The following is a 25,984-nucleotide window of genomic DNA, read 5'->3' on the forward strand; positions in this document are numbered from 1 at the left end:
TAGCGACTCCACTCAGGCAAGCAACCTATTCAACTCGCTCCCAGAGGGATGTCACCACCAACCAATCTCCCGTACTCGTCTTATGAGCTCGCTTCAAAGTGACTCGAGTCGAGTATGCGATCTTACCATGAAGCAACCTCCCTAGCACTCACTCCTCTCGCTCTACAACGGCTCGTAGCGTAAGCCTTTTATTACAGCCATCAAGACCGAGGCTTCAAGCACACAGCTCATTGATTCTTTATAACTCACTTTCATGGCTCATAAGTGACCTGAAGCAAAAAAGCAAGAGGTACGGGCTCCTTGCACATATAAAGAGAATGAGGAACTACATCTGACCTGATTCAAGTTCCCCTCAGAGAGAGAACTTGATACGTAGGTAGTTCGTCCATACGAACTCGGTTCAAACCTAATCAACCATTCTATCTCCTCCAAATAACCTCCACCTGTAAGGTTAAACGAAACATAAACTTTACAATTAATTATATTGAAAAATGAAAACGAATTGAAGTTGTAAACGAGTCTAGTCTTGTAGAGCCATATGGTATTTATATCTTTTGAGATATGTGATTGAGTTTGTGCTTGCTCTATTCTGTTCTGATGTGTTTTTAATGATACGAACTAGCTTGTGAGTCAACCAAGAGTTTAACACGTGGGCAACCAAGTAGTAAAACAGAAGAAGAATAAAAAGAAAAAGCTAATAACCCGGTGTTAAAAGGTAAAAAAAGAGTTTTAAGCGGGAGCTTCTTTCATCTTCCCCCTCATAGTCATTTCTGTCAATCTCAACTGACCGATTTCCCGTTTTAAATTTCAAAACTGTAACTTTTCCCGCCAAAAAATAATATGGCTGGAAAGCGTGCACGAAAAAGACTAGTGCCAAAAAAAAAGGAGTTGGTTCATCAAACCCCATCTCTTGATTTACCCGATTCTGAAGCGGTTGATGTTGTTAGGTCACGCCTTCGTCAGCGTTGGGAATTAGCTTCCGTTCTTAATTTCATACGTGTAAGTTTCTTATTTGTCATTGTTATTTATTCTGATTTTAAATTGATTGGGTTTTTATTGTCATTAGGTTTTTAAGCCGGTTATTGAGGCTAAATTGGACATATCCGCTGAAGAGATTGAGACGGCTATTATTACACCTAATGCTCTTCTTTCTCAGTTGCACATTTCTCTTTTGAAGGTACTTTTTTTTTTTTTTTTTTGATTTAATTTATGTTTATATATGTTTACATGTTGCTAATGTTTGATTTTAGCCCATATACTGTTGATTCATACTTTACAGTGTTCACGTGGAAGTTAATTAATTAATTCTTTAACAAGCAAACATATGGGTGTAGACAACATGACATATATGTTTAGTGTATGCTACTTGCCTATGATAAAACATACCAGGAAGCTCCAAGGTGAAATACTTGATCTGGATTTTAGAGTCAGTGACTTGGTATGCGTTTATTGAAAGTCCCAAAGGAGGTTTTGTTTCACAATGCCTCCAGAAGGGTGCTGCATCTGCTTTGCTTCTATTAATGCAGTTAACTATCACAAAGTGGAGGGTTGCAATTTCCTTTGATTTTAGTCGATTAACTAACTTGCTTGACTTCTTGATCCCTTATTTCAAATGTTGACAAACTACATTACTATCTTCTAATTAGTGGGTTATAGTCCATTTCACCCACTTGTAAGAAAATGCTCTCTCAAGTTAATTAGGTCAGTAGCAGCCTCCACACAACAGAAAGGAACTGCTTTCTCAAGTTAATATTTGATCCTTGATGCTTCTTACTCTCTTTCTCACACTCTTTTAACAACCTATAATTCGAGCCTAAGGTATCAGACTATGCCTTGTCATATTTGATGTGGGGTAAAGATTTATGAAACAACGTCTGTGCCTTCCAAATCGATTTTTTTTATGTAAAATCACACCACAGTCGTTATATTTAGAAATAGGTTATCTATGAAGATACTTGGAGTCCTGCTTATTTTGCATTCAGATCTCGATATTCATATATAGAGAAATAAACGTGCAATATCCGAAAATTTAATGATTTTGAGTGATATCGTTAGATATAAATGAAAACATGTGTTGACAAACTCCCAGTTTTTTTCTACTGGATTTGGAGCCAGCTGCAGGGTTGGTAATACAACACGATGTCACCCGGCTGTTATGTACAGATACTGAACAAGAGAGAGTACCTAATTGTACTATCTTCTTTGGGGAAGGCAAGTTAACTTGCTTGGGTCTTATATTCACCTTTTAGTCTAGCTTTTATTGAAGAGCTTCAATATAGATGTTCTGGAGTTCTTTGATACCAGAGTGAAGCTGGCAAAGCTTGTATCGAAATAAGCAAGGTTTTGATTGTGGCAGTGTCTATCAGGATGCTTTGTCAGTTAAATTGGAGACCTTCCATCTGCCCCAGTAAATTCAATCTGATACTTTTGCCACCTACTTCCACAAAAACAAAACAATTTTGATTTCAATTTGTAATTGCAAACTTATGTACATATGCTGTTAGAAGGATTCATGATTCTAAACCTATGACATTTTGTTTTCTTGCATGTTTTAGAGGTATTCAAAAGATTCCGGATGTCTGGGCAATCAACTTGTATTTCACAAAGCAGTTTTTACTGTAATAAGAATGACAAAGAGGGACAACTTTACTGTATATCTCTTATGTCATCAAATTTATGCAATTGTGGATACCTAGATGCGCATTTAATTAGAACCTTTCCATTTTTACAACTAGAATAGGATCATTTGTTCATTATTTCTTCCAGAGTCCAGACTACAGCTGTCGTATGTTGTTTTTCTTACAAACAGATATCGGAAAACATTATAGAAACTATTTTGTGTGACCAACAAGAAAATTTTATTTTCTAATCTGAAATTTCCTAGATTGGCTTGTATTGATATCAAACCATATTCTTTTGTGTCCTTGCTGAGGAACTGTAAGCGGCTGACTTTCTTCTGTTCTAACTTAAAATGGGATTTAAATTTTTTAAAAATACCGGTGGAATCTACATGGTCTTACTTTTATCTCTAGCTTCTAAGTAGGTCTATTGATTCCCTTATGCTCTTTCTATTACTTCTTTCACTTTTTTGTTTTTTGTTTCTTAAATCTCAACTGTCATCGAATATAGAAAAGAGGTCCGCAAGACTAGAAATGAAGGGTTAAGGCCTTTGATTGAGCTAAATGACTAATGGGATAAAGTTGAATGGTGAGGAATGATATATGTGTTTTACTAACTAGGGAATAGTCAAAAGGCTGAGCAGTCAAGGATCCAAAAGCTAATTACTTGACATAGAACCCAACATTCTACCAGACTTCGATTTTGTCATTAGCCTACTCTATCGACACTGACCTGATGCCATTTCTTTCAATTGGAAGAACAAGCTTTCAAGGGGCAGAAAGGTAATTAGTAATTGCTAAACATAGGATCCTAATGCTGTCGGCCTAGGTGAATGGAACGATTTGCTGGTTTCCTGGTACTGAAAACAATTCTGATGTAATAATTGTTTAACATAATATCTTTTAAGGATTTTGGTAGTTGATTTTTAATTTAGTGAAAGTGTTTAACAGGGGATACCACCTGTTAGCAAAAACCTGACTGGTTCTGATGCGTGGGTGACAGTGCTATGCAAAAAACTAGCTTCGTGGTGGCCCTGGGTAGGTCATTCTGAAGTTCCTGTAACTGTAAATTTATTCTGTTTATCTTTTTGTATTGTGCCTATAAATTTGCCTTGGTGCAGGTGGCAGAAAGTGAGATTCCTCTCAAAGCATCTAATGGGTATTTTGTCCTTTCTTGTCCATTTGTTTAGATTTTACTTCTGATGTCACTTGAGCCATAACTATATTTCTTCTCCTTTCTTGTGCAGAGAGGAAACATCTAAATACAAGGAACTTCATCCAATAAACCGTTTGTTGATCCTAAAAGCACTTTGTGAAATTCGTGCCTTTGTAAATTAACTATCCTATCTCTTGTACTATTATATGTAATTGCCTGAGTGTGCATGTAGCACTTTACATACTTACGGTTGACGTGCTATCTAAAATTACTTTCCAGTTTCCACGTTCTGACACGTTTTCCAGATAAAAAACGTGGCTCACAATACTTCGTGGTTTTCATTCTTCCTAATGTGAACCAACCTATCTCATGCAGCAACCTGATGCTGTTAGTTATATCAATAATGCATTGAAAGAAGGAACTGACCTTTGTACTTTCCGTAAAGATAGGACAGGGGGAGACGGCACTGGAGTTGCTTACTGGTGATTGCCTGATTGTTTTTTTTTTCGCTAACTTTCTCTTGTAAAAGATATCACTTACTGGCATATAATTGCTGAAATCCTTGTTGATTTGTTTAAAGGAGTGATGGAGATGCAGTTATTGGCTACAGGCTTTATAGGGAAGTAACCAACGTTCAGATGACGCCAAGGAAGGGGAAGGGCCGCTTAGCACAACCAACAAATAGTCGTCAATGGGAAACACTAGCGACTAATCTTGATGAGTTTCAGCAGATATCGGTAAGCGTACAGGCTTGAGTTTATCGCTGTTATTTTTTTTATGCAACACCCTGTTCAGATGTTATATTTTCTTTCTGTATAATCTTAGGATAAACTCTCGTCTAGTGAAATTGTGGATGAGGCTGCTGTTGGGGAGGTTATTAAGAATGAAATAATACCTGTTCTTGATGGAATTCAAAAGGTAAGTGTTTAGTTTCCTGTTGGTAAGTAAGTATTTAATATAAAGTTATTACTTAATCTTATTGTCATACGTGTGACAGAAAAAAGAAAGGGCTCTGAAACGACAAGAAAAGCAAGAAAAGCTTTTGAATGGTTATCTAAATTCTTATAGACTTGAGAATGCTCGTTCCTGTCGCAGTCGCAAACCTGTCAATTACACATTTGGTATGTTGTATATCTACATTTGTATATTTCCAGTCAGTTCACACGATTCTCTATACCCTAATTATATAATATACTATCTTTGAGTGTCATGACACAAACTCTTACTAGAAAAACAAACATTTTATTTAGTTAAGAGACCGAGTCGTGCACCAACTAGCAAATTGGTAAAACCTTTGGGTGATGATACCAGAGGTCTGGGGCTCGCACCCTGCCAGCATCAAAGAGTTACTGATCTCATTTAAAACAGGTAGGGCTGGTCATCAGGCTCGATGCTCGTGAGCAACTCGGTGCTCGACTCGTTTTGGGCTCGGTTCGAGCTCACTCATTTAAAAATATGAGCACATTTTACAGGTCGAGCTCGAAATCAAGTAGCTCGCGAGCTACTCGAAACTACTCGTATTTTAGATAATTTTGTTAAAACACAAGATAATTGTTATAATAGTGTGTTGAATTATAATAGCTTATCACATATTGATTGCAACAATAATGTGTTCACCTTATAATACTTGTTAGATAGAGGTTCATTGTTATTTCAGTGAATTGTAATCACACTCTCGTATATCGTGAGATTGTCTTTGCATATTATTTTGATATTTAGTAAGTATTATATATCTATTTTTACTCACTTGTATCTAGAATATGTTCGAATTCAAACTTATGCACAAAACAAATCAGATCAATATTGAAAACTTGTGATGGAGTTCGAACATATAGCTCTGAACCGTCAAGATCCAGACTCGAGAGCTACTCGGATACTTGATGAGCCAACTCGAGCTCGGCTCGAAAGAATTTGAGCTCGACTCGAGAGACACACGTGCTCGACTCGAACTCGCTAAAGCTCGACTCGACTCGCTCGATGACCAGCCCTACAAACAGGCTTGCCAATCAAAAAAAAAAACAAAGAGAGAGAGAGAGAGAGAGACTGAGTCGTAAAAGAGCGACTTCCTTTATGTGCTGGCCTTGTGGTGAAGATTGGTTTCTTAACTGAAAAAAATTGTTTAGGAAGCAGTATTATAGTTTACAAATCTGTAAACAAAATATTGATCTTAATACTGATAGAAAGAGAACAGAAACAACAAATGTTTTACTATCTATCCTTATCTTGAATAGGACAAAGTGACAAACATGTTCTCTCAGCCCATTTTTCGTGTACTAAAAATTTGCTAGTTTTTTTGGTATTACTTTACCCTTTTTATTAGAATTTGATTTTAACTTGGAAACTACTTTCCCTACATAGATCTGCAATAGGAAGAAATGTGCAATATTGGTTCCATGATGAAGGTACTCTGGTTGGAACCTGTATTGTTGTGGATCAGGTCAAGTTAAGTTGGAGATCAAGTTTGTCAGATGACAGTGTTCATTTGTTTTTTTTTACCAATCGAGGTGCTGCGAAGTCCCTAAACATGTTCACTTATCAGTTCGTTCAAGTGTATGATATTTCTATACATAATATCATGATTGGTGGTTTTCCCCAAGCTATCCTCGGGTGCATGAAGGCACTCAGGTTGGGACCCATTTGGCCTGGGTCCCATAAAGTTAAAAAACCAAAATCGATTGGTTTGTTGATACTATCTATATTTATTTATGGTCAAGGAGCATGCTACAAAAGCTATAATCCAATTTCTTACTGTTAGGATCGAGTGTATAATAGGTTCTTGATCCAATCTCGGTTTTGGTTTCCACCAGTTTGGCTTCAGTGTTTTTACTATGAGCGAAATACATGGATGAGACAATTTTATGGATCTGGTTGTCATTCCATTTAGAGTCTAATGTCTCTTGGGTGAGTCCTAGTCGAGTGGTGGGTTTGATAAAGGGTTGGGGTCTTGGGCCTTTCATGTCATCAGGTAATTGTCTTTGGAGCTTGTTAGCTTTTGCTATTCTGTGGGTTAGTTGGATTGAGCGAAATCGTCATCACTTCAAAGGAGTTTCAACATCTAAGTAGGAGCTTATCATGCCAATCAAGGCTTTATTATTTCAGTGTTCTAAGGTTTTTAAAGACTTTATGAGCATTCCTTTTGAGTGGTAAGGTGGGATAGGCTTTTGTATTTAAATGTAGGGTGGTTTGTAGGGGGATTTGTGGTTCTCAGGTTAGCCTCCTATGGCCCTGTTTTTTCTTTGGTTTCATTGTAACAGTTGGCTTCCTCGGCTGCTTTTATTTTTACTTTTAATGAGATTCAACTTTACGGAGCAAAAAAAAAGTGTTGAAATATTCATTTGTTTATCTATTATTGAGGACGCAGTCTATTCGAAAAGTGGGTTCAATTTATGGTAGTCTTGAAAAAAAATTATGAGATCACTCGATTCTCCTTTTTGCCAGTTTGAAATACAAAACAATGAACATTTTGACATTTAGAAAATGAGACGTTTATTATGGTAATACAATGATACCGGTTGTTCCATTGTCCGCAAAAATAGCCAAGTATTTAACTACGGGGCACCTTTAACTACTGGCGGCAATTTTATGTATTCAAGTCAGATACCTTTTCTGTCTAAAGTATAATAGAAAGAGGTGGAGTATAACAGAAGAGGTTGAAGATAGGTGCTTTATATTTTTTGGTGGTTTCCTTGCTATTATTTCCACTTGATTGTTTTTCTTTCTTTTTTTCATCATATTGTCCCTCTGATGTAATGACATGTTTCTTAATTTGGGATTTTGACAGCTGAGTATGACAGATGCATTGATGAGGCCTTACAGCTAAATAAGTAAGTTCTCTATGATTCTATAGTACCTAGTTTAGTATAATCTCTGTCTCTCTTATAGTTCATCCGAGTCACATGTGTTTCGAGAAAATCCTAGATTGAAGTTATTGTAGATGAAAGTGTGATATGTATATGAGCAACTTCTAAAATATCTGTAGATTCTATCTATATTTATGCATTTCCGACTTAACATTATATTACTATTTGAAGAAGATAATGTGGTGGAACAGCTTTCAGGTGTACTGTCATGTATCATGTCACAATGCATGTACAGATTAGTTGGTGTGCAAGTTTATCCACATTAACTATCAATCAAAGTTCAAACATGATAGGAAGTTCATATCATTTTTGTTTAAGGTGCTTTAGTCCTCGAAAGACTGGTATTCCGGCCATTCATGTGTGTTAATGAGAAAGCATGCAAATATGCACTCGCATGTCACATTGGAGAACAACTGTTGGAAAGCTGTGTTACTCTTACCAAACACAGGGTGCTGTTTCTAGAACAAGGTTCTATAGCACTCCTTAGTGGCAGATTCAATGAGCTCCGTTTTGATGATTAAACAAGTTTTTGAGCTGCACAAGGAGCTCTTAAATCTCTTAGAATATTAGTGTTTTCTTACTCCCTTACTAGAAATATTGAGTTCCCACAGAACATTTTTACTATGTCAACAATCGAGTATTCCTTTTTTCCTTGTTGCCATTGTCTAACTTTCTACGCCTCTTTGTTTCTATTAAAGTATTAAAAGATTTTCTTGGTTGATAATTCAGACATGACAGTTGCACTGAATCACAAAATTTTACTAGTAGTTGAAATCTGCTATGATCAGAAGCATCATATTTCATTAATGATACAGGGAATGCTAACAGGCAATGTACTCATGAGTTACGTACACAACACCTCGTTAATGGATACTATTTTTCCAGTAGCATTTTCCTACATAAATATTTACGTGTATTATAATTTATAAGTAAATTGTGTTAATCAGTTTTGAACTTTTGTTGGCTAATATGGGGATTTCTGAATTAGTTTTGAACTTTTTGAATAGTCTTGGGTGTGTATTTGTTTCTTGCAAATTAAAAGTGAGTGACATATGTGAACATACCCAATAGGGTTAGTTTGTCATTTTCATCGAAGCAGACCACATGCTTATGAGTGTTTTCTGTCATTTTATCTTGATCCATTTATCGTGGAAAAGAACTTTATCTTTTCCCTAGTATTTTCTTAGCTATGCAGAATATCCAAATTTGGTTTCTTAGGCATGTTAAATTGCTGATCAGGAGATTGAAGACAACTCAAGAGTCACAGCAAGAGCAGAAAGGTGCAATACATGCAGGCAGTAAAGATGTTAACTCAAATGGCATTGTCGTAAGCAGTGGCACCAAGGAACATGATACTGATGATGAAGACAAGTTTAGAGGGGCTGTTGGTGACAGTAGTGAAAGTGGTGATGAAGATTATGATGACAAGAATGATGAAAATGAGAACGATGATGAGGACAACGGTACTGACATATATGAAGATTTGGTTAGTTCCAAGGAGGAAAGCAGCATCCTTGGTCCTGCCACACGTGCAGCTGCGAAGAAGGGTAACTTAACCAGAGATGTTGCTGGTCTACGTCGTAGTAAGAGAATAACTGGCCATGCTGATTTGGAAACTAGGAACCATGCAGAAGTACCGAGGCATAGTTCTAGTAATTCTGATAATGGGTCAGTCACAGTTTCTGATTCTGATGATGGAAGTTCGCCAAAAAGTTCTGCTACTAAGACATCAGATGATGAGGAGTCGTCTTTGGATGTTCTTGAAGGGTTACTAGATGAATGAAGAAACCAACAGTTTTCCAGTAAAAGTTGATTCAAAATGCACAAAGATGATTTCCTTGACTTAGGAATCTGGTTATATATGAAGGAAAATGTCCATCTGTTTTGTAAATTTGAGATTAAAAATCTTGAACCAGATTCTATTTTGTTTTGGGTCAAAGGAAAGTTTTGGTTTACAAATTGATTGCTTTCTGTTTACTTATATAGCGAAAATATAGCAAACTTTGAAATCCAACTTCTCTTGTCAAATCTTCACGTCTATGTTCTTTCACTTTAATAGGACAAAAATACCATTCACACTGATAATTTTATCTCGAGTACGCTTGGATTATGTAAATGGCAATGGATGTGCATTTGCCAGTCGAAGCATTTCCTTCCGCTGATCTTTAGGCTGGAGCTACAAATGAAAACACATAAAATAGAGCCGAATCCGGCCATCATATATATTTTGTATTCACTGCGAGTTTGCGACTACAAGCAAAATCTAGGAGTAAAAGTCTTACAAGTGTAAAGTTTCCCTATGTTTGGCAAAGCACCAGACAATAATGCTTCTATTTATTCCATTTCCTGAGAAGTGAGAACAGGGGTGGGATTCCATTCCAAACAAAGAAAACTTTGGTAGCCATTGTCTTAGATTGTCAAGCTTCAACTCCGAGTGATAAATTGCGGAGCTCCAGTCTCTCCAATTCAAAGTTTCAGCATGATCGATGAGCTGTAAAATTCGCCAAGCATCTGCAGCATGATTAGTGTCCCTGTAGTTCCAAAATTTCAATGCTTATGTCCTTCACCGAAGCTGGAATAGGAGAGAGGACTTTCTTGTTACAAGCTTACGAAGTAGACTATGATCTGTCTCCACCAACACATTTGAGAGGTTCAGAGATTTAGCTGCTTTGAGACACGACTTCGTTGCCCTTAACCATAGATATTAACGCTTGTCAAAATGGCAAAGTCATGCATGCTCTAAGAATCGGGTTCCAGTACCGTGAGTCCTCAGCAGTCCTTAAGCATTTAACTAATTGTTGTAACCACTCTTTCATGTTAGAATCACTAAAATGGCAAAGTGAAGTGGATTGCTAACACATGTTCACGGAAATATCGAACTTGGTGTTAAGCTTGACGTATAATGAACTCTTTGCTTAAAACAGGACAACCAGAAAGATTTTAGTTCTTACAATGTAATTGCTACTGAGTGTTAGTATTATACACTCATGCGAGGAATCCCTTCACCCCTCATGTACCTTCTATTGAGCTACTTAAATTATTGCTCTCAAATGTGATTAGTTATGATGACAGTAAAATTAGATACCATGTCCATATCGATTCACTGACAAAATGGCTAGAAAAATCGTGACTGATTGCATTGAGAATGGATAAGATTTGCAGTTTTTAGTCCAATGAACATCTTGCTCAGTTTGAAAAGCGCGCATGTAAAGATCTGGATAACCATTAGGCATGAACGTAAGTTGTATATATGAGGCAGACAAGTACTAATCATTGAAAGCACAACAGATGCAAGAAAGTTAACCTCTGAATGCAAAAAGGTAAAATCATTTGTACGCTTAAATAATGCGATCAAAATAAATTTAAATGCTGGAAACTACAAGGTTCATAGGCATTTGGCACTTCTTTTCTTGTCCCGGATTCTGTTATTGTTTTTGATTGTCACTGCACTAGAAAAGGAAGCAACAGAAGCAAGGCTTTCCACATATGGCATAACGTCCATTCAATTTGTGACACTGACCAAATTCAGTAACAACATTGTTTATCGGGTCACATACATAGAGATCCCCTTTCTGATGTGTATTGATTGCTCTTGATCGTAGCAAAATTCCACCATTTCTTCGAACTACTAATGGCAAAATACTGTACGGACAGTGTGCAGTCTAGTCCAAGAGTCTTCCAGGCCATAATCCTTCATCACCCAAATTTCAGTGTAACATTCGATAGAATTTACCCGCCACACGGAAAGACATCCTTGCAACACCCCCAAAGCATATGAAATACAATCTAACCTAACACCATAATCAAAATTTAATGCTACTTGTCGGAATTCTTCGCTCCTTATATTAAAGGATATGATGGAATGTATGTCAAAACATTGCGGTGTGTCTTTCCATCTAGATTGGTCACTAAGTTTAAACCGATGAAGAGCTCCATTCAGATGTGCCGCCGCCACATCACCCGTACTAGGCATGCGGTAAGGACTTGGAATACTTCTCCAAGCATTGGTGCCTAGTGTATATACATAGGCTTTAAAATAATCAGCATCAAAACTAACACCAGCAGTTTTGCAAGCATACATATCATATCTCAATACTTTGTACTTATCTGTAACGGGATCGTGACAAAGATCCAACTGTGACCTTCGGGTTTAATCAGCAGGTACTTCTTCAACCAAATCAAACGGAACAAACTTATGTTCTTTTGTAGCAGGATTACACAAGGCCATGTAGGTCTCCTTGTCCGATAAACAAACCAATCCATTGCATGAGCCAACCATGTAGAGTTGGCGTGGAAGTGACAAATTGCAGTTTATCGCAACCTTAGATGTCTCGTATTCTAATGTGTATAATAAGGTAATACCTGTGTTTGGTTTTGCTGTGAAGATTAGTCGGTGGTTGTTTTGATTTCCTCGATCCATCTGTAACTTGACAAACTGAGAGCTGCTGATTACTCTCTGCCAATATTTACATACAGACTTGCATAGCAACAATCCCTTAACTGGTAATCTCAAAAGAATGTCCATCAAGATTTCTTCTGGGAGCGAGACGTTCCATTGTATCTTTCTTGATCTTGGTCTTCCCATTCTTGGAAACTTTCTCTGGCTCGTTAGTCTTTTTTTGTTCGATAACTCTCTGGCTTGTTACATAGAGTACATTTGTTCGAAGCCAATGTTTTTATTTTCTACTAGTTTTCGAACCCGTCTTACGAACGGTGCCGTTATATTAAATTATTCTAAAAAATATTTGAACTATGTAGATAGATCTATTTATGAGATATGAATATTATATTGGTCACTCATCCAAATTTCTTGTAACATGAAAATCACACTCCAGAAAATAATAATAATAATAATAACGCACTTTTATAAAAACCCTTCGAGTTCTTTTTGTTGTTTAATAATAGAAGTTTAATAAAAAATTTGTGTGAGAATGTCCAATGAAATGAAATTCATATTGAATATACTTGAATAGCAAGTCATTCTCAATCATATACTTGTTGAGACATTTTCACTACACATAAAACAACAATATTTTGAGGTTAGTTCAATGCATTAGCATTTAATTTTTGATTTTCCGTTAAATATTGTTTGAGATCAGTTCATTGCATTTGTATCCAGTTTTTAATTTTCTGTTAATTCATCTTTGATGTTAGTTTAATACAATTACATCAAGTTTCTGATTTCCCGTTTTTCAATTTTTGTTAATTATTCTTTAAGGTTAGTTCCATAAATTTGCACTTAGTTTTGGATTGCACGTTAATAACTCTATGAGGTTAGATCAATGCATTTGCATCAAGTTTCCTATTTCAAGTTAATTATCATTTGAGTTTAATTAGTTCAATGCATTTGCATCCAGTTTCCGATTTCCGTTAATTATTTTTTAGGTTAGTTTAATGCATTTGCATCTAGTTTTCGATTTCCAGTTAATTATTCTTTGACGTTAGTTTGATGCATTCGCATCCAGTTTTCAATTACACCTGAATTATTCTTTGAGATTAGTTCCATGCATTGGTATCCTGATTCCGATTTGTCGTTAATTATTCATTGAGGTTAGTTCCATTTAATTGCATTAAAGTTAGTTTCTTTTGATTTTGCATCAAATTGCATTCGGTTCATTTTCTATTATTTCTTTAAAGTTAGTTTCTTGCAGTTGCATCCAGTTTTCAATTTTCTGTTAATTATTCTTTGAGATTAGTTTTATGCAGTTGCATCCACTTTCCGATTTTATGTTAATTTTTCTTTGGGGTTAGTTTGATGCAGTTTCATGTTGTTTCCGATTACCCGTTAATTATTCTTTGAGGTTAGTTTGATACATTTGTATCCAATTTTCGAGTTCCCGTTAATTATTCTTTGAGATTTATTGAATGCATTTGCATCCAGTTTCCGATTGTCTGTCAATTATTCTTTGAAGTTAATTAGTTCAATGCACTTGTATCCAGTTCCTCGTTTCCCGTTAATTATTCTTTGAGGTTAGTTCATTGCATGCAGTGTTACATTCAGTTTTCGATTTCCCATTAATTATTCTATGAGGTTAGTTCATTGCAGTGTTGTATCCAGTTTCTGATTTACCGTTAATTATTATTTGAGGTTAGTTCATTACATTTGCATCCAGTTTTCAATTTTCATCCCACTAATTATTTTTTGAGATTAGCTCAATACATTTGTATCAAGTTTTTTATTTCTCATTAATTATTCTTTGAGGTTAGTCGATGCATTTGCATCCGATTTTCGATTTTCCATTAATTATTCTTTGAGGTTAGTTAGCTAGATTTGTATCCAGTTTTCAATGTCATTGTTTCGACAGTAAACTGCTTCAACACAACGAGAGCAATGGTAAAGAACGCACTAAGAAATAGAGAAATTTGATGTTTGGGGAGATGAAACTGAACCAAGATAATGGCTGCCTACGTACCCAAGATCTATTCTCTAGGGATTAAGTTTCCACGTAGTTCCTTATGAAAAATAGTTTGGTATTTATAGAGGTAGAGTAGAGAGTCCTTGTAGCTCAAGTAATCTTGTAGTTTGAGTAATTGTGATAGACTATAACTCTCAACTGATAATTATCTCTTTGATAAGAAATGAATCTGGACATAAATCAATGTACATTAGTGGCAAGCCATGTGGTTAAGGTTCAGCCTTAGACACATGAGTTAATGGGCCTGTACATTAATCAATGATATTGCAAATTGGGTTTTAGCCCTGTCGATTAAATGAATAAAATAGAAACCCCTAGTAATGGACGTTTGCCACGTAGGTGGGGGTCGAAACACCGCCCCCTCTTTGTCATGCAAACAAAGTTCACATGGCAAAGAAGAGAAGAAAAATCAAAGAAAACTTGGAATAAGAAAAGAGTAAGCGGAATGTATAACAAAGTGTCATGTGAACGTAAACGATAGGAAAATGGACAATCGAAAAAAATCGTGAACTATCGAAAACGAAAGAATATCAAACTAACGCATATAGGACGCAATGTAGTTAAAAAATGGCTGAAAAATGCACCGAAAAAATAAAAGATGCACAGAAAAAATTTCAAAAGAAATTGAGTGCCGAAAATGTACCGAACGCATTATGTAATAATACGAAAATTGATTTTGATGAGGCATACCAACGGAATAGCGATTTTAGGATTAGACCGTTGAAATTAAATGTAGGGGCAGTTTCATAATAATAGAAATAAAACGAAGTTAAAAACTGGATGCCAACTTCGGATTAGATAAGAATACGGATTAGATAAAAATGTGGAGTAGATAAAAATTCGGATTAGATAAGAGTTTGGATTAGACAAGTGTTTTTCTGTTTGATCCATCGAAAATATACGTTGGGCCTATTTAATTATTTGTGGGCGAAACCACAAACTGGTGTATATAAAGACATCCATGTGAAAATATCGGATTACGATTTCCTACTTAACTCAAAAGGAAAGCTAAAACCGAAAAATAGAAGTTTGACCATCATGTCAAAACAAAAAGCGAAAAGGAGTTGGTCTCTCTTATGAGTCCAGTTTTTTTTATGAGTCTAACTCATAAGGACTCATTTCTAGTTTCTAAATAAGAAGTTACACGCCAGAAATTATTTATTGAAAAAGGCTGCGAGCTTCGTCCTCCTGTAACATAGTCTTTTCTACAATGTAATAAAAAAGCTCTCCAGACTCTGCGTATATATCTGTGTGGCTCTCTTTAATCTCGTAGAGTCGTATGATATGTGGATGCCTGATCAATCTTAATATGTTTGAGCGTAAAAGCGTCCAGAATGTTGCGATACCTCCCTGAGTCAATGATAGAATTGATCTTTTTATAAGCTTTTACATCGTCTTCCACACTTTGTTATCCTCGAGGTCTGATTCAACAGACTCCAGGGACAGATCCACTACTTACAGGAAAATAAGCAAGGTAATTAGGGCTCATTGCGAAAGATATAACAACAAAAACAAAAAAGCAATGAACAAGAACAACAAGATCTTGGCTGCGAGGCCCGCGAAGCAATACTACCAAATTTCGAACACTACTCTCATCGCCTTGCAACTGGAAGACAGAGCAAACTCATGCGACACATTATGGAAAGACAGTGGCAGAAGTTTGTGGCAAAGGGAAACGATTGTGCACAACCGAACTAAAGCAAAGTATGGAAATCAGGACACCAAGCAACGAAAAACGATGAACGAAAAACTCTCGGGTGAGATTAGTGATTAGATTAGTTTAATTTATTATTTCAAGTTGTTTGAAGAATGGATTTTCGATAGTCAGTATGTTTTATTAGTTATTGTGAAAATTTTGGTTAAGTTTGAAAGACTAACGAAAAATTTATTCTTGTCGTCACAGGTAGAAACGGAAGTATGTCGGGCGAAAAAAAATTCATGAAGAGTTGACAGAGAAAGGATTCGCACAAAAATCAATAAATGTCATAAACGAATTAAAGAAGCTGACAGAAATTTCGTTGAGAAAGATCGGCTCAATGCTTTAAAGCTTTAGAAAAAATAACGAAGTTATCAGAAAATTTCAATTTGCTTGGAAAGATTTGCTCGGAAAAATTGGCTCAATGTCTTATAAAAAATAATGAAGCTGTCAAAAAAATTCACTTTGAAAATTTCTCGTAGAAAGATCGGCAGAATGCCTTAGAAAAAATAACGAAGCTATCGAAAATTTTCGCTCGGCAAGTTTCTCATAGAAAGATCGGCTGAAGAAAATTGTCGCTAGGAAAATTATCGTAAAAAAATTGGTACAATGCCTTGGAAAAAATAATGAAGTTGATGAAAAATTGTTGCTAGGAAAATTTATCGTAGAAAGATCGATACAATGCCTTAGAAAAAATAATGATGCTGATAAAAATTTCCCTCGGAGAATTTTTCGTAGAAAGATCGGCACAATGCCTTAGAAAAAATAATGAAACTGACGAAAATTTTCGCTCGGAAAATTTTTTTGTAGAAAGACCGGCACAATGCCTTAGAAAAAATAATGAAGCTGACGAAAATTTTCGCTCGAAAATTTTTCGTAGAAAGATCGGCACAATGCCTTAGAAAAAGAATGATCATGGAAAAAAGTTAACCGAAAAGCTTGCCGGGCGAATGCAGATTTCAAGAAGAAAAATGAAGATTTAATCGAACAACCGTAATTGACAGAGACAATTGATTAGATAATTGTGTAAATGTAATACTATAGAGCTAAAATTTCTTTTGATGAAAAATAAAAATAAAAATGGGTTTGTTATTGAATATTGTTGTTGTGTCAGATAACATACCTGCGGAAAACTGACAATGTTGTAGATTTATGCAGTTGAAATGAAATAGAACGAGACGCCCCCACGTAGAGAAAAACTCCCCCAATGCATACTTAACTTTGCAAAATCAGGCTAAGCAAGCATAAAAACGTTCAAACTTAGGCTGACGAAGCTAAACGTGATAACCTCGTCAGATTTTGTCGGAACGATAGTAATAGACTAAGCGAGCGTAAAAGCGTTCAAACTTAAACTGACGAAGCTAAACGTGGTAACTTTGCAAGATTTTGTTATAGTAATAGTAACGACCTAAGCGAGCGTAAAAGCGTTCAAACTTAGACTGACGGAGTTAAATGTGGTAACTTCGCCAGGTTTTTTTATTGAGAGTAACGAACTAAGCGAGCGTAAAAGCGTTCAAACTTAGACTGACGAAGTTAAACATAGTAACTTCGTCAGATTTTGTCGTAGTGATAGTAATGACTAAGCGAGCGTAAAAAACATTCAAACTTAGATTGACAAAGCTAAATGTGGTAACTTTATCAGATTTTTTCGTAATGATAATAATGAACTAAGCGAGCGTAAAAGCGTTCAAACTTAAACTGACGAAGCTAAATGTGGTAACTTCGTCAGATTTTTTTTATTGAGAGTAACGAACTAAGCGAGCGTAAAACGTTCAAACTTAGACTAACGAAAAGTTGACTGCAAAAGTGATGTGTCTTGACCCTTCGCTTCTAATGGCGGCGGAGAGATAAGCCAATGAATCTGCATGACGTATGTCATTTCGGGGTCTTTGAGTGATAGAGATGCTATCAAAATGTCGAGCAAGACTACATATCAAACTAAGATAAGCCACCATATGCTCATCTCTTGCTTAAAAAGACCCACCAAACTGATTGGCAACAAGGCGAGAATCCGTGTATAACTGGAGCTTTCGTGCCCCCAGTGTCAAAGCTGTTCTCAAGGCACAAATGGCAGCCTCATACTTGGCTTCGTTATTTGAAGCGGCGAAGCCAAGTCGCACAGATTTCCCAATCTTTTATCTGCTGGGTTTAACAAAAAAATGCATCCTATTCCAGACCCAGATTTACTATGGGAGCCATCTGAGTAAACAATCCATAGGTCAATGGGATTAGGAATTGTGTTTTCATGTTGGTCGCCGCCCCGCTTATTGGCGCGCAATGTCTTCCATAAATTCTTCCTGGCGCAAGGAATCGTCAATAGGAGAATCATCAATCGGAAAATCAGCTATCAAAGAAGCCAAAGCATGTCCTTTTTCAGTAGTACGACTTTCAAAGATAATGCTATATGCACTAAGATAACTTTCTCATTCGGCTAATCTACTTGATTCCCCGCGGCATTACGAAAGATCTTGCGTAAAGGGATTTTCGCGATAATTGACCAATCTCCCCGAAAGTATGGTTTCAATCGGCGACATGATGAACCAATGCAAGTGCAATTTTTCCATCTTTGAATAACGAGACTCAGCTTCGGTTAAAGTCTTACTGATAAAAAAAGACGGGTCTACCATCATCAATGAAAAAAACAGCACTAACTGCTTGAGTTGTAGCTGTCAGGTATATGCCACTAGATTGACTCGTTGAAGGACTTGTCAATATAGGAGGATTGACCAAGTATTTCTCCAGTTGTTGAAATGCCATCTCACAATTAACGTTTCAAGTTGCCGCCCCCTTTAAAGTTTGGAAGAAGGGATGACAACGATTGGAATATTTAAAAATAAATCTATGAATAGCGGCAAGCCGACCAGTAAGTCGTTGAATTTTCTTCTTATTTTTTGGTGATGGCATATCAATAACGGCGCGTATCTGATCAGGATTAGCCTCAATACCTCTACGAGTCATGAGGTATCCCAAAAAATTTCCAGAAGAGAGGCCAAAAGAACATTTGGCGGGATTGAGTCTCATGTTATACTTGTTAAGCCTATCAAAAACAAGTTGAAGATCGGAAAGATGATCACCAGTAAGCTTCGATTTAACGACTATATCATCGATATAAGCCTCCATTATTATCCCCAGCAGATCGGAAAAAATTATATTGACAAGCTTTTGGTAGGTTGCACCGGTATTTTTCAAACCAAAAGGCATAACAGTGTAGCAGAAAATGCCTTGGTCGGTAATGAAGGCGATGAACTCTTGGTCATCTACATTCAAAGAGATCTGGTAGTACCCTGAAGAAGCATCCATGAAAGATAGGCATTGGAATCCCGAAGTGGCATCCACCGCCGAAATTAAATGGGCAACGGATACGGATGAATCGGACAAGCCGTTAAGGTTCAGATGAACTTTACGATGAGTGGGAAGTTACATCAAAGGGACTTCGTGTTAAGTGGGGTGAAATCCATTTTATCCAGAAGATTTAAATAGACAGACGCCCCCGGTCGAGCCTCTGTGGAAGATGACACCTGCCATTATCTCTTACAAGAGTTAGAGATTTTAGGTGATACACACGTTCGGGTTCGATTGGAGATTGTCTTTTTCTTTATGTGTAACCAGCCTATCTAGGTCGGTAGTTTGTCTGGGATTGTGGTCTTCCCTCTAGTTGATTCTGTGACACCTTCCTTCCTTATTGGATCAGACCTGTCTAGGACGACGATTTTCCTCAGGTCAACGAGGTCGGCCTTCCCTGTCAGGTCGGTCCAGTCTGGGATGAAGGTTTTCCTTATACTTTCTTCGTGTGGACGCTTCTTTTCCCTCAAATCTGCGGGTCGAACCCGTTCCAGGTCTAGGATGGCGATTTTCCTCAAATCTTCCGCGAGGTCGGCCTTCCCCGGTCGTCGGTCCAAATAGGATGAAGGTTTTCCTCATACTTTCTTCCATGGCGGATTCTTTCATTGTCTAGGTCGACCTATCTAGGATGGTGATTTTCCTCAAATCTGCGAGGTCGGCCTTCCCCGCCGTCAAGGTCGATCCGGGATGAAGGTTTTCCTTATTTCTTTCTTCCATAATGCCTTCTTTTCCAAATCTAGGTCGGCCTTCCCCTGCTAGGTCGAACCTGTCTAGGATGAAGATTTTCCTCAACTTTCTTCCGAGGTTCTTTTTCCTTGTTTGGTCCTTCCCAAATCTCAGTCGGCCTCCAAATCCGTCGAGGATGAAGGTTTTCCTTATACTTTCTTCCTTTCTTCCCCCTGATGCCTTCTTTAGGATGGCGTTTTCCTATCGGTGTTTGTGGTAGCGGCGGATGAAGGTTTTCCTTATACTTTCAGTTGGATGTTGAGAATTGATCCTTTGTGGTAGCGAGCAACTCGATTGGATTCCTACCACTAGGTTCTTGATTGTTCAACCCTTCTCTTGAATTTCAAGGGTTGCGATTCCTATTAGCAGGAGGAATATGCTGTCTGTTCGGTCTGCTTTTTGTGCTTACCATCTTGATTGTTTTACGTGATAATGGATTCAAAAATCCACAGACGGCGCCAATTATGTTTCGGCAGTAAACTGCTTCAACACAACGAGAGCAATGGTAAAGAACGCACTAAGAAACAGAGGAATTTGATGTTGGGGGAGATGAAACTGAACCAAATAATGGCTGCCTACGTACTCAAGATCTATTCTCTAGGGATCAAGTTTCCACATAGTTCCTTATGAAAAATAGTTTGGTATTTATAGAGGTAGAGTAGAGAGTCCTTGTAGCTCAAGTAATCTTGTAGTTTGAGTAATTGTGATAGACTATAACTCTCAACTGATAATTATCTCTTTGATAAGAAATGAATCTGGACATAAATCAATGTACATTAGTGGCAAACCATGTGGTTAAGGTTCAGCCTTAGACACATGAGTTAATGGGCCTGTACATTGATCCATGATATTGCAAATTGGGCTTTAGCCCTGTCGATTAAATGAATAAAATAGAGACCCCTAGTAATAAACGTTTGCTACGTAGGTGGGGTCGAAACAATTGTGAGAAGATTTTTCTCTAACAAACAATTGATGTGTGGGTATTAGTGTATTACACAGTTTGGGGGTATTACTTAGTCTACTACACGTCCACAATACGTTGTTGACGAGGGAAGTTTGCACCTGTGTTTTTTTTTATTTTTTTGTAATTCAGCAATATGTCCTCAGTCTTTCATGAAGTATTGTAGTAAGCAGTAAGCACAAGTGCAAAATAATGGCAAAATGATTCTTATGTCCCATATTTTTATGTTACCAAGTACTTGTGCCTATAGAGCATCTAAATGGAGGTATGTTGCAAGGAGACATTTATTCCCCGTCGCGTGAACTGCTAGATGCATCACTTGTGAGTTTTGAGAATCTGGGATCAAGTTTTGCTGGATTCTTCATTAAAATACATTGAAAAGAGATGGAGAGAGCCATTGAACCACACATTCAATCTTTTTCGTTTCTTTATGTTTTATATAAAACTTAGGCCCAGTATTGTTTGGGCCCTTCTGAAGTCCAAAATTCGGGTGAATAAACTGAAAAGGTTTATGAGTTTTTAACTCTCCCCAATCAAGGAGATTTTGCTCATCAAGTCGAGTTGTTCGTGAGTAACTCGAGCTTGGCTCGACTCAAACTCGTCCGCACAAAAATATGAGTCAAACTTGAGCTTAATTTAAAGCTCATTCTAGATAGCGAGTAGTTCGAGTTCGAGTAGCTCGCAAGCTACTCGTTTTATAAGCCCATACATAATATATAATTTATACATCATTTTATATTTTATACCCAACTATAATTTACAATTTATACTAATTTTAATGTTTATATACATTTTTTTCGAGTTTGAGCTCGAGTTCGAGTTCAAACGGGAATAACTGAACTCGAGCTCGAATTGTAAAACGAGTCGAACTTGAGCTTCAATATTAAACTCGAAGGCGACTTCGAATCGAGCTTCTGTATGTGCAAGTTAAGCTTGAGTATATCAAAATTCGACTCGAGTAGCTCGATGACCAGCCCTACCTAAGAAAATCACTATTGGAGTTTTGGAGAATTTGAAACATTACTGGTGTTGTTACTTGTTACCGAGAAAATGCTAAAACTAATCGAGTTTTGTTTTGCTAACATGGTTAAAGACTCGACCGACAAAGTCTGTGACAAGATTTGTCTAACAAACGGTTGATTGGTTCATGTGTCTCCAACGTGTGTCAATTAGGATTTTAGGATCGTGATGACGTTTCCACAATACAGTACGTTGTTGACGAAGGAAGTTTACATAAACCGACGACAGAATTAGTAGTTTGTCCTTCAGCCACGCCTTCCACAAATAAATCTTCACTCTTGGTTGCGTCTTTAGAAGAGAACTTGGAAATAGTAGCCAAAAGATTTGGAATAAGTCCCTAGTGCGTCCAATGTTCAATTCCAATAACAAAATTCTATATATAAGTTAACGAAAATGCAACCTATATCGATCACCCCCATTAGTCCATTTAAAACCACATCATTTTCGTACTTGGAAGTTGGAACAACATTTTTTCCCTACTGGCCGGCCGCTGCCCGATATCATTGAGTGTACGGATAATCTGTATCATTCAACTGAGTAGACCGTCACAAAGATAATACATATCGTTCTTACCACATAGATAAAGAAAAAGATGCCAAGTGAATACAAATAAATGGGTCAAGGATAAGATTCATACCTGAACTCATTGCTATATCTTTTACAATACTCCTAGATGTTGCATGATATTGTGATTATGCTTATACTACTGTGGGCTTGTAGCCTAGTATTACATACACTGAATTCATAAATAATGTATACACACAGTAGTGAAAGAACTTGTACCAAGATCAAAGAAACTCTATTCAAGTTCTCCCCATTTCTGGGTACAACCGTATGTTATACAATTTTTGGTGGCCATAGGTAACTCAATTTCTTATTGAAACCTCATTTTCTTATTAGAAGCTCAACTACCAATACAAGCACATATAATACACAGACTTGCTATCGTACTATCTCTAAGTTCTATGATTCGAATGCATTGCATCCATAACACTTAATATAAGATTACACCTTACTGTAACCAATGCCTTCTTCAGTTGTTTGTCAATTTAAATTTAAAATAAAAGAAACACCCTGTTATTATGGTTCTATTCTTGACTCTTTCTTTGGTGCACAAAAGACATGAGGTGACCGAGATTGGCATGGGATATCACGCACCGTCACAGGAAAAATTAGCTGATTTCAGTTTGGACCCTGGTACTAAAAAATACTTAGTCAAGTTTAGTCCAGGATGATAATTCATTATTTCTTTGGATCCAGCAAAACCGCAAGAGATGTGACACGTTATTATCTAAAAAAAAAAAAAAAAAAAAAAAAATGGAAGATGTGACACGTAGTAATGTAGTATTATTTCAAAATTTGCAATTACATGAAAAAGTAATCTAACACTTGGAGAAACAAAACCAAAACTTATACTCATGATTTATGTATTAGAGAATGTTTCCATGAGAAGTGGTAAGATTTGTAAATGTGAAGATCTATTTCTTCACATATGTTGATAGGAAAATTGAGTTGGCAATATTAAGATTTTCGCTAAACTCTAATCGAATGCCCATATTTGGCTTGAGTCCTAGCTAGCAATCTAAGTAGCTAGTGTTGAATACTATGGGAGTGTATCGGCATAGTCTATATATATATATATGTTATTATGGTAAGATATTATCTCTAGAATTTAAGTATAATTCTCTTACCTATCTTTCCATATTTATGTACTCAACCACTCCTATTTAAACATTAGTTTTTCTGAATGTAACAACTAACTATCATTGAATATATATTTAATCTTTTCCATCTACTCTTAATTCTAGTTGGTATCAGAAGCAAGATTTTCTACAAAACCCTAAGAGCCTACTACTCTACTCTCTAAACCAATACTACGAAACCTATTGTTTCATATCTCATACGATGGTGAACTCTGCAACATCTGATGCTCTTGTTGTCCCGCCGACGATGAATGTGTTGGTGACATCAGAACCGATGTCAATTCCTGGTGGGATCAAGTTGAAAGGCCCTAACTTTGATGTCTGGTCGCAATTTGTGACTATGTTCGTTGTTGGTAGAGGCAAGAAGGGATATCTTACCGGTACTACTCCGAAACCTGATATAGGTGCTGCCACTTACGATAAATGGGTTATGGATGATGCTATTGTGAAAGGATGCATGCTTATCAATTCTATGGAAGCGGAGGTAATGTTATTATTCATTCGTCTACCTACTGCAAAAGATGTTTGGGATGGTGTTTCTCGCACTTTCTATGAAGGTACTGATAAATCAATACTTTATGATTTATCTCATAAAGCTATGGCAACAAAACAGGCGGGGAGGCCGATATCAACATATTTTTCAGATCTGAAGTTTATTTGACAGGAACTTGATCATCGTAAACCTATCCCTTTTACGCAGGCAGATGTTATCTAGGTACGGAACAACAGAGATCGAAGAAGAACGAGTTTATTTGTTTCTTGCTCATCTAGATGATATATATGATTCCATTTGAGGGGAAGTTCTCCTCATTGATCCACTTCCTAGTACCGAGATCTGAAGTTTACATTGACATCCTAGAGAGGCCCGCCTACCAACAAGAAAGCGTCAACAACCTTGCAGATTTCCAACCCTCATCTGAAAAAGAGATCACTTAATCTTGGATAGGCTCATTCTTGAAATTTCTCTTACATAGCGAGCTCCCAACAGAGACAAGGAATGCTCGTGTCATACAATTTTGAGCCCCGAGATACACCGTGATCAATGGACGATTGTTCTGTAAATCTGCAGGAGGACCCCACCTAAGGTGCATAACTCCACGCGAAGGCCAACACATCTTCGACAAGATTCACAAAGGCGAATGTGGCAACCATGCAGGAGCAAGATCCCTGGCCCATAAAGCAATCACCCAAGGATATTATTGGACATGCATGCATATCGAAGCAAAGAGGTATGTTCTCAAATGCCACAAATGTCAAACATTTGGCCACAACCACCTAAGTCCAGCACGGGAGTTGATCAACATAGCCAGCCCGTGGCCTTTTCACGTGGGGGCTAGACATCGTGGGATCATTCATCCCATAAAAGAAAACATGACTCAAATACGTCCTTGCAGCCACAGATTACTTCACCAAATGGGTGGAGGCAATCCCACTTGTTCAAGTCAAGAAAGTCCACGTCATCAACTTCATATGGACCAATATCATCACAAGGTCTACCCCACACCCTTGTCATGGACAATGAAACCCAATTTCCTGGCACACAAGTCAAGACATTCCTACAAAAATGGCGCATCATTCAAGCATTTTCTACACCTATATATGCACAAAGCAATGCCCAAGCAGAGGCCACAAACAAATCCATCAAATAAAATCTCCAAAAAAAATTAGAGAGCAAAAAAAACCAATGGCTAGAACAACTCGAGAACATCTTATAGGCATACATAACAATAACCCGAGCCAGTAACAATGAGTCTCCTTTCACACTTTACTTCGGAATAGAAGCAGTCATACCATCAGAACTTACAATTACAACCACACGTTCTAACTTTGTCGTCCCAAGATCTTTTCAAGCTGGCGACCTAGTCCTCAAAAATACCTTAGCACCAGCCAAGCTTAACCCAACTTAATTGGGAAGGTCCATACATTATATCACTAATGTGAAGCCAAGTGGTTGGAAATCGTGTAAGGGTAGAAGGTATATCGATGGAAAAAGGCTTAACGATCAACGTTAACTGGCTATAGTAAGTTGAAAATCTCCAACTCAAATGTATATGTCATATCAAGCAATGCCAATTTACACGTGGGAAAAAATATCGCGTTCTAACTCCTTACACAAAAGTTTCTAGCTCAATTGGTTGTGTACCCCTCTCCTCATGAGAGGTTGCAAGTTCGAATCCTACAAAGTGTTCACTACACCAAAATTTGTGATTTGCGATGGTCAAAGTCTGTCGTTTTTTCTGATTTGCGACGGTTTTTAGTGTCCCCGCTTCTGTCATTAATCGCCCTGTCGTTAATATTTGCGACGGGTAAAGACCGTCGTAACTGGAATTAGAAAACGACCAACATGTCCGTCGCAAGGTCATCATAAGAAGAAGGACAGACAAAACCATCGTTTTTTAGAGAAAATATTTTTAAGAAAAATGTGCAGGCCAAATGACTTGCGACTGCTACTGTAGCTAATTCAAAAGAGATCCCCCACCCTTACT

The 25,984-nt window shown here is 37.1% G+C and overlaps 3 protein-coding genes across 5 annotated transcripts; 2 read left to right on the forward strand and 1 right to left on the reverse strand.

The window, feature by feature from the left end:
* Window positions 1–696: 696 nt before the first annotated feature.
* On the forward strand, window positions 697–9,593 carry LOC147511053 (DDT domain-containing protein DDR4). Of its 3 annotated transcripts, none has more exons than XM_086602888.1 (11): window positions 697–999; window positions 1,067–1,177; window positions 3,570–3,656; window positions 3,740–3,777; window positions 3,866–3,947; window positions 4,150–4,256; window positions 4,355–4,511; window positions 4,600–4,692; window positions 4,772–4,895; window positions 7,556–7,598; window positions 8,874–9,593. In XM_086602888.1, exons 1-11 carry the CDS (start codon window positions 841–843, stop codon window positions 9,415–9,417), a joined length of 1,545 nt encoding a protein of 514 aa, XP_086459014.1. In that variant the 5' UTR covers window positions 697–840; the 3' UTR covers window positions 9,418–9,593. The 3 variants fall into 3 exon arrangements, with proteins under 3 accessions (XP_086459014.1, XP_086459015.1, XP_086459016.1); XM_086602889.1 differs by having other exon boundaries at window positions 714–999; window positions 8,877–9,593; XM_086602890.1 differs by having other exon boundaries at window positions 714–999; window positions 4,385–4,511.
* A 2,191-nt stretch (window positions 9,594–11,784) lies between these two features.
* LOC147511054 (F-box protein At5g65850-like) lies at window positions 11,785–12,219 on the reverse strand. Its single transcript, XM_086598340.1, has one exon. The coding sequence runs from the start codon at window positions 12,217–12,219 to the stop codon at window positions 11,785–11,787; it is 435 nt and encodes a 144-aa protein (XP_086454466.1).
* An 11,481-nt stretch (window positions 12,220–23,700) lies between these two features.
* LOC147511055 (uncharacterized) lies at window positions 23,701–24,159 on the forward strand. Its single transcript, XM_086598341.1, has one exon. The coding sequence runs from the start codon at window positions 23,701–23,703 to the stop codon at window positions 24,157–24,159; it is 459 nt and encodes a 152-aa protein (XP_086454467.1).
* The last annotated feature ends 1,825 nt before the right edge of the window (window positions 24,160–25,984 follow it).

Source organism: Coptis chinensis, chromosome 3, assembly GCF_015680905.1.
Source record: "Coptis chinensis isolate HL-2020 chromosome 3, ASM1568090v1, whole genome shotgun sequence".
In the NCBI taxonomy this organism is placed as follows: Eukaryota; Viridiplantae; Streptophyta; class Magnoliopsida; order Ranunculales; family Ranunculaceae; genus Coptis; species Coptis chinensis.

Bases quoted from the DNA above. Each gene is read 5' to 3' on its own strand.
- LOC147511055 (XM_086598341.1), top strand. From the start codon at position 23,701: ATGGTGAACTCTGCAACATCTGATGCTCTTGTTGTCCCGCCGACGATG.
- LOC147511054 (XM_086598340.1), bottom strand. From the start codon at position 12,219: ATGGGAAGACCAAGATCAAGAAAGATACAATGGAACGTCTCGCTCCCA.
- LOC147511053 (XM_086602888.1), top strand. From the start codon at position 841: ATGGCTGGAAAGCGTGCACGAAAAAGACTAGTGCCAAAAAAAAAGGAG. The intron at 3,778-3,865 runs GTATTTTGTCCT...TTTCTTGTGCAG, and splicing joins CCTCTCAAAGCATCTAATGG to AGAGGAAACATCTAAATACA. The intron at 4,512-4,599 runs GTAAGCGTACAG...GTATAATCTTAG, and splicing joins ATGAGTTTCAGCAGATATCG to GATAAACTCTCGTCTAGTGA.